The 8,923-nt window shown below is 40.6% G+C and overlaps 1 protein-coding gene across 1 annotated transcript in view; it reads right to left on the minus strand.

Annotated features, from left to right (window-relative positions):
- Positions 1-7,936, minus strand: part of RELN (reelin) — a 468,247-nt gene extending 460,311 nt beyond the window's left edge. Inside the window, exon 1 of the mRNA XM_032796143.2 lies at positions 7,427-7,936. Coding sequence (XP_032652034.1) covers positions 7,427-7,670 — 244 coding nt within the window. The 5' untranslated portion in view covers positions 7,671-7,936. The remainder of the gene's footprint in view (positions 1-7,426) is intronic.
- Between the last annotated feature and the right edge of the window lie 987 nt (positions 7,937-8,923).

Genomic DNA, 8,923 nt, shown 5'->3' on the forward strand with positions numbered 1-8,923 from the left:
CCGCAACTCCGTTCGGGTGGGTGGAGTTCCAGAATCGATATAAGCGCGTTCGGGGATCGATATATCGCGTCTAGATGAGATGCGATATATCGATCCCCGAGCAATTGATTGCTAACCTCCGATATGGCGGGTAGTGAAGACGTAGCCTTAGAAGAAACTGATGCTTCCAAAAGGTGGAACTCTCCAGTCTTTCTCAGACCAAACACTGGTATAAATAAGTGAGTGAAATGGAAGCTCTCAAGAGAACAGTCAAAATTTGAAAACATGGAAGCAAATCTGTCCTCACTTTCACCAAAACAAACCCCCTGATATTGCACCCCACACTTTATTCCTGGGTATTTCCAATGAGCACTTTAGATTATTTGAATAATTGGATATGCTTATAGAAAACAGTGATTGTAAATGATGCTGTGTAACACTGTTACACTCTTGTACCTCATATAGATCTGTTTCCCCACAATCATTTTCTTTCTGTTACCCTCTCGCTACGGAGTCCATCATATTATTTTTGCTTTTTTATAGCCATCTCAAAAATAAATACATAAACAAGAATTTAATATAAGAATAGGCGCTATACAAAATAGGTATCAAAACTATCTATTCCCCTTAGAATAAAATAAAAAGTGCTAAAATAAAGAGATACTAAACCACATTATGTCAAGTATCAGAGGGGTAGCCTGTTAGTCTGGATCTGTAAAAGCAGCAGAGAATCCTGCGGCACCTTATAGACGAACAGACGTTTTGGAGCATGAGCTTTCGTGGGTGAATACCCACTTCGTGCACGCATCTGACGAAGTGGGTATTCACCCACGAAAGCTCATGCTCAAAAACGTCTGTTAGTCCATAAGGTGCCACAGGATTCTCTGCTGCTTAAACCACATTATTTATTTTTACAAGTAATGTGGTTGACCAATGGAGGGGAAGAGGGTCAGATTTTCAGGAACATTTTGTAAGAACTTACCTATTACTGGACATAGTTTTTCAGTACCTATCAAAGGAACAGTTCCTGACAATATACAGTACATCTAAGAATAGCAACAGTCATTGATGGAAACTGGTAACATTAGATGAGATTTTCAGAAGTTTGACCAGCTCTGGAAAAAAATAACTATAGAAAGTGGAATAGAAATGTAAGTCTCATTAAAGAAAACTATTTTAGGAGTAGAATTAGAGCTTGCACATGTCAGTTTGACATCAGTCATGGGAAAACAGTTGGAAGCTGCTTTTAAAAGATCTAAAGATGAAGCAAAATTGGGGAAAATAGGCACTTTTGCGTTAAGGGCAGCAAAAAAAATTGGTTGAAAATTGAAAAAATAAGAGTTATTTTCACTGCACAATTATATTAAAAGTTTTTAAAGACATAAAATCTAAAAATGAAGTGGTAATTTTATAAATAATGCTAACAAGATTGTATTAAACTACCTTAGGTATGGATTGTATATATATATTTCCACCCATCTGCCTATCACCGTTATACAATTGCACAAAAATTGGTATGATGATAGACTGGTAATAAACTAATACAGGGACTGCCATAGAGATCTAAATTTAAGTTAAATGTTCTGAATAAGATGCTGAAGAAATATTATCCCATTTTGCAGATGACATGGGAAGATCCATGAGGAATATAAATTATATAAAGAAAGATCAGTATCATTTACCAACACACCAGTAGCAAATCAGCTGGGCCCCATTCAGCAAATCACTTAAACACATGTTTAAGTGCCAGTGTTTCAACAGGAAGTAAGCATGTGCTTCAAGTTAAGCAAGTACATACAAGCTTTACTGAGTAGGGATGGACTTAAGTACATGCTTAAGTGCCTTTCCCATTCAAGGCCTTAATTAAGCATAAAATAAGTTAAAGAAAGAAAAAAATATCTGCCAAAGCAAATAAAATTAATCATATATAAGAACAGGAGATATTCTAAAGTTCTCTCTATTCAATAAGTAATTACTTTTAAAAATATATTTATTGATTCCAGAGACAGGGCCATATTCAGAGGTGGTTTTTAGGGATTTTTAATCATGTACACCTCTACCCCAATATAACGCTGTCCTCAGGAGCCAAAAAATCTTACTGAGTTATAGGTGAAACCACATTATACTGAACTTGCTTTGATCTGCCGAAGTGCACAGACCCGCCCCCCTGGAGCGCTGCTTTACCGCATTATATCCAAATTCAGGTTATATTGGGCCGCGTTATATCGGGGTAGAGGTGTATTTTGAGGCATTTTTGTATAGTGCTCATCAGAGTATCTGAGCAGATCACAAACATCAAAGAATTTAGCTTCAAAACATCCCTGTGAGATAAAAGGTATTATTACCTCCCATTTTACAGATGAGATACAGAGGCACAGAGTGATCAAGCAATTTCCACAAGGTCACACAGGAAGCCTGTGTCTGCAGTTGTAATTGCCTGATTTCCAGTTCATTTTCTTATCACAAGACTGTTTTTCCTCTCTTGATGTGTAAGGTGGTGTGAGATGGGCAAATGGGTGAAAGCAGGTATATGAATCTACATGGTTCTAAGTTGGTATTACTTACACACTGAAAAGCCGGAGTAAGAGTATGACTATAAGCAAAAGAATGGGGTCACTTAAATAAATATACACTTTCTTACACCCTTTCTTACTTGCTTCTCCTGCTGCATTCCTCTCTTCCAGTCACTTGGGATGTGGGTTTCACCAGATTACACTCCCCTCTGAATTTGGCCTACCATATTTATGATATTTTAGTAAACTATTTTTAATCACCTGCACTTAATAATTGCCACATATTTAAAACTCCCTTGTATTGTACATCAGTACTTCATCTGAAAATTCACTATTTTTGTTTCCTTACGAGAAAACTTTTAAAGGATATTTTTTACATTACAAATGGTAACCCACAGTGTATTTGCATTTTATAGTAACATTAAACCATATTGTTTAAAAACAGAATTGCCCCATGTGATTTCTTCAGATTGTATGAATTTATTTTCTTAATGTATTGTGTTAAAAGAATAATTAAAATAATTGTCTGCATATGAGTTGTGTATAACACAAAAATGTTTCAGATGTGATACAGGGACCACAAATAGCAAAGCAATTAGTACCTTTCCCTTTCTTTTCCTAACAGTGAGCACTGAATTAGTGTACCAAAAATGAAAAACCAAGCTGTACAAGTTGGAAATATTGTATAAGATTATTTTACAAAAAGGTGTAATTTTCTCAGAACTACTGCTATATAAACCAATGATTTATTCAAGATAATTTTAATATCTGTACTCATTAGAATAGGATTAGCTCTTAGAATACTGATTCATGCATTGTTCCCTACTATGATAGTATAAAAAGATACTTTAAAATTCTTTGTGAATTTAAAATTAGTGCACCAAATTTCAACTTCAAGAACTGACTTAGAAGGAGCAGCAGTTGCTTGTGCTCAGTCTGAATATGATCCAGTGAGTCAACCTACAATTTAAAGTTCAATCAAAACATTGAGAATAAAGCCAGAGTTAATAAATTATGTGCGATGATACAACTGAAGTGGGCCTAACAAAAGGCATATTCAACGAGCTGACTCTCATTGTCTTGTACCTTGTGTACTCATTTACACCAGTGCAAAGTGGTTGTAAAACGTTATCATTCTGATGTAGGATTGTCAATTTTGGTTGGATGTATTCCTGGAGATTTCATCACATGACATAATCTTCAATTAAAGATTAATTTTTAATTCCTGGAGGCTCCAGGACATCCTGGAAGGTTGGCAATCCTATTTAGCAGCATTTTATATCCCCTCTGTACATATATAAGGGCCAGATCTGAGTCTTCCCACTGACTTCAATGGCCTTTGGATTAGGCTGCAAGGGCCAGATTTTCAAAAGAGCTCAGCACCCAGCAACTCCCACTGTGACACCTATGTCCAGGTTTTCAAAGGGATAAATAAATAACTTACTGAGCTATGTTGAAAATCTAGCCACTTATATTGGTGTCTGGTGAAAATTGGGCCCTGGTGGTGGATGCTGAGCACTTTTGGAAGCCACTTCTGGACACAAATGACTACACAATGTGCAAGGCAGTTGAAAATCAGAACTAACAGCATTATTTTTGGTCTGGATCTGATGCTTACACATCTCCTGAGTCCCTGCAATCACTCATCAGGATAAATACAGGCCATTGTCCAAAATTCATGGGAGCTTGGCAACAGAAAATGGGTATGCAAAAATGACACGTAAGGGTGTGTTCAGAAACCAGTTATAGCAGTTGATAAAGATCATGTTGTTTCTAACTCAAAACAGCAAAGGCAAACACATCCCTGCCTAATTTAAGGACCCTCCTCTGATTTGGATTTTTTCGTTCCTGGGTGATAATTTCTACCATCATTTAGCAATCCAAACCACAGATAACAGCAGCACAAGCCCCAAAGGCAAGAGATATATTTTCTGTGAGGCTTTGATGCTGCTCTACACTGACATCTATGGAGAGAGCATGAGCAAAGCAGCACAAAATTCGCACCTCCCCATAGTCTCTTTCTGGGAGACTAACACTGTCAGCTCCATAACATGTCCAATCCCTGTTTACCTAATGCCTTGGAATCCACACAACAGCCAGTCATACTCAGAGCTCTTTCATCACGTCTAGGATAAACCACATTTTTCACAGGTTATACGCTTGGGTCTAAACATTGATTTCAAGCTGAGACCTGGAAAATAAGGTGTTAGCCATGAAACAAGAAGTTTTTGTTATGTATTTTTGGGGGGGGAAAGAAAAACAAACAGTATTTAAGAGTTTCCAAAACAAATGTGTTCTTTTAAGCTTTTTTCCTCCTAGTTTTATCATTAACTTTTAAAAACTAAAACTGGATTTTTAATATATAATATACATTGGAGATTGTGGAGAAAATATAAATATGGTTAAGTTACATCTTTTACATGTGCAGTTTACTATATTTGGGCCTCAAACTATTCTTTAAAGAAAGCTCTATGTGATTTTTAGCAATTGGATCAAAAGTACATTGTCTATCTTAAAAAGTATAGACAGCAAAATTGGAAATCCTTAGAGGTTTAATGAAGTAAAAAAATTATAATATCTTTTAATCCAGTTTTAAAAAAAAACAAGAACATTGAGACAAAAATGCTTACATAAAACAAAATTTTTGAGATAGAATAATAATCAGATAATTCAAAGTTAAGAGTTTAATTCCATCTTTAACCAAGTCTTGTTATATCTTTCTCTTTATATGGTGGTTTAAGTTTTTACTTTTAATTTCCTCACTTTTTAAAACGTATTCTAAAATTAGCTTTTGTTCTGAATTTGTGAAATACTACACAAGGATACAAAAAGAGAGAGGGAGATTTAGTGAGTGCCTCTTAAATAATGTACAGTGACTATGGATTATAAAGGTTCTACACATACAGGCCTCTTGTATAAAGAAATTATTATAATACCATTAAATTATACCTTTACTGGTTTACATAGACACTTTATGGGCAAAACCAAAAGCATGTAAACTATTTCACAGGAGCTAAAACACATGTATATGTGGTGGGGAAATCAGCAAGGTGATAAACACATAATCCATTAAATCAGGGAAGTAAAGATTTTGCATGAATGAATAATTTACTTAAGCCTAACTGTTAACTCTCTTCAGTTTGGGCAGTTAGAAAAATGAAGTTATTCATCATTACAGTGCATGATCTCCCAATAAAACTTGATTGCTCCATCTTCAAGACAAGCTGTGAACACTTGACCTAACACTCTCACTTTTCGCTCTTATAGATAAATCCCCTTCCTGGGGTCACATTGAGCGACAAAGCTCAATCACCCCTCATATCAAACCTGTGTCACAATCATATTGGCTGTTCAGTTGATGAAAGATACTGGTGACCTCCAAATGGCACCCATCAGCTCTTTCAGTGCAGGTATATCAAGGAAAGGGACTACAGTTTACTCACGAGCTGAGACCATTCTCGCCCATTGCAGGCACTAAGCAGGCATATTTTTGGGATCCCTCCTTCTCCCCTCCCCATACACACAACACATACTAAAAAAGTGAATAGAGGAGAGGGGCCCCTTGAGCCACTTGGGGCTCTAAGCAATTGCTCAGCATGCTTATACCTAGTGTCAGCTCTGTTCAGAAGAGGTCTGACACAAAGGCCACTTGAGTCAATGGAAAGACTTCCACTGACTTCAGTGAGCTCTGGATCAGGACCTAAATGAATGTTCAGAATCCGAATTCCCATTAAAAAGCAGCTGTGTTTCCTAAGAGATGGGGACCAGAAAGCCCAGGCAGTTTTACAACAGATAAACTAAAATTCACTTCTTTAGGCTACTATATTTTTGACAATGGAACAAAGTAGAAGGGAGCCCTCAAGGAATAATTTGTCTTCCTAATTTACATCAGAAATAACATACAAACTCTATAAGTAATCGCTTATTTTCCTTTTATGTCACAGTTAGTACAAATAGCAAAGACTGAAAACACCTGCAGGCCCTACTAAATTATCAGGATAGGTCTAGACTATTTTGATGTTCTTGAAGTCCTAATTAAATCAATGAAATAGCTTAGTGTTAAGTACTTAAATCTCTATGGCAGGGAACTAGCCAGAAGGGTCTGTCTTTATATATGTCCTGTAAAACACACAACCTCTGCCCACATTTTCAGTTTTATTAAATTAAATTAATAGGTGGATAGTCTGAACTATAGGCACCAGATAATTTTTTGTTTGTAACACACTGTTGCAAGATTTCATCTTGGTCTAACATAGAATGTACAGTTCTGATGTTAACATCTAAAAAAAATAGTGACATTTGAAAATAAATTTCTGCAAGAAAACAGTGTAATTTTCCAATAGGTAGGTGGAGTTGTTTAACAGCACTGAACATCAGGAGTATTATGATAGGAGCAGCTAATATTGCATGAAAATGTGAGACCACCGTGGGTCATTCAACAATGTGAACTTTTCCAGCAAGTCATGCAATTGCAAGCAACACTATATTAAAAAAAAGGACAGCAATTTTACAACTTCGAGGACTAAGTATGTAAAGTGTCCCAGTGATGTTCTAAAGAGATTCCTAGCCACACTGAAGCTTTGCCAGGTAAATAGCCTATCCCATATTATCAGCTGATAAGAGAACTGGGGGGTGGGGGGGTTATATATATTTGATCTGTCTGGGGAAAGCAATGAGCATGTAGAGGTGGAAGCAGATGATCTGTGGGGAGAAAGGAGATTCCTTTGGCTTCCCCAGCCCAAATCAGTCATTCCTTATTCACACACATTTCAACCAACTTTCACCCACCCACCCCGCCCAGGGGCGCAGAGAACTTGGCCGACGAGGCGAGTCGCACAGCGGGCTCCCTCGCTGGCCACAAGTCCCTAACTCCCCCCTACCCCGGCCCAGCGGAGAAGGCGAGTGGGGGAGCGGGAACAGGCGCGGGCACCTACCGTGATATTCCTGGCCAGGTACGTAGAAGGTCGGGTTCCCCGCCAGCTGCAGGGACATGAGCACCTCTCCCTGCTCCCCATCCCCGGCCAGCTCCCCGTGGTGGGTGCAGAGGAAAAAGAAGGGCGAGAAGCGGGGGTAGTAGCCCGCCGCCCCCTGGCGCCCGGGGAGCATCAGCCCCAGCACCGCCACCAGCACAGTCCACCCGCGAGGGAAACTCGGCGGCGGCGGCTGCTTCCGCTCCATGCTGCGGCTGCCGCTGCTGCCAGCCCCGCACGCTCCTGCAGGGCAGAGCCGGCTGAGGCTGGGAGCAGCCGACCCGAAACGCAGCCGGCAAAAAAAAAAAAAAAAAAGTTTGCGAGGCGGCTGCCCGGGAAGTTTGGCAGCTGGGGAGGAGCCGCCGGCCGGCTGGGCAGCTGCGCGGACTCCCCCTTGGCCAGGGGTGGGGAAGCAGCCCCGCTCTGCCCGCCGCCGCAGTCTGCACACCTCCGCGCCGCTCCCTGCCCGCCCTCGCGCTCCAGGGCAACCTGGTGAGAGCCGGGCGAGCGCCTGCCTCGGCTGCCCCTCAGGGTGTCAGTGACAGGGGAGGCGGGGGAGGCGAGGCAGAAAACGCACGGGCTGGAAATAATTTATTTCCCCGGGTGGCTGGGTAGAAGGGAGGGGGGAAATCCCTCCCCCTTTTTGTTGTTGTTGCAAATGAAGAGGAGATGGGCAGGGGGCTGGTTGGGAGAGTTAGGCAGAGCCCGTTTGCTCTGTCTTTGTCTGTATTGGTTGCTCCCTCCTCCTGATTCCCTGGGCATGTGATCTTTGCTAAAATTATTTGGGGGGGAAAAAAGTGGGGTTGGCACCTTGGTACTATCACCCAGAAAGGAGAGTTTGTGATCTGTGGAAAAGAGCCGTTTCTTGTGAGCAAAAGCGTTTATGGTGATGATACATTTGGGTTTTAATGTCTATTTCAGCCCTGACCTATGTGATGGAAAGGAAAGAGGGAGCCCTGGCCAAAGGAGTAAGTGCAACAGGGACTGCAGGGGGAAATGAGCTGCTGAACATGAAGCCTTGGCTGCAGAAATAATGCATAAAAACATACATCTTTAACAGAGGATGGGTTGGCAGAAGGACCACAGCATCAGGAGATGGGCACGGAGCTGCCAGGCTTTAATGCATCTTCCCACCCCACACTTCGATCCCAACCAATGCCCAGATACAGCCACTGTGAGCATTAGTGACATGATGTAATTGGAAAGAAGAGCGGACCTGCCAGCATTTTAGAAGTGCAAAAATGGGACAGTTCAGGGGTCCCTGCTGGATTAATTTCATTGCCAGAGGGAAAGGTTCCCCCTTCAAGGAAGAACAAGTAGAATGGAACATATCTTGCATTTGTCCTACATCTTTTCCTCCCCTCATACAGCCTGCTTCTCTGGCCCACCTCCATGCATCTGATGTAGATTCTACATACTAGACCCAAGGGAGGTCATCACCATCTGCTGTACCTGGCTGCA

The sequence above is a fragment of the Chelonoidis abingdonii genome, chromosome 1 (genome assembly GCF_003597395.2).
Source record: "Chelonoidis abingdonii isolate Lonesome George chromosome 1, CheloAbing_2.0, whole genome shotgun sequence".
Taxonomy (NCBI): domain Eukaryota; kingdom Metazoa; phylum Chordata; order Testudines; family Testudinidae; genus Chelonoidis; species Chelonoidis abingdonii.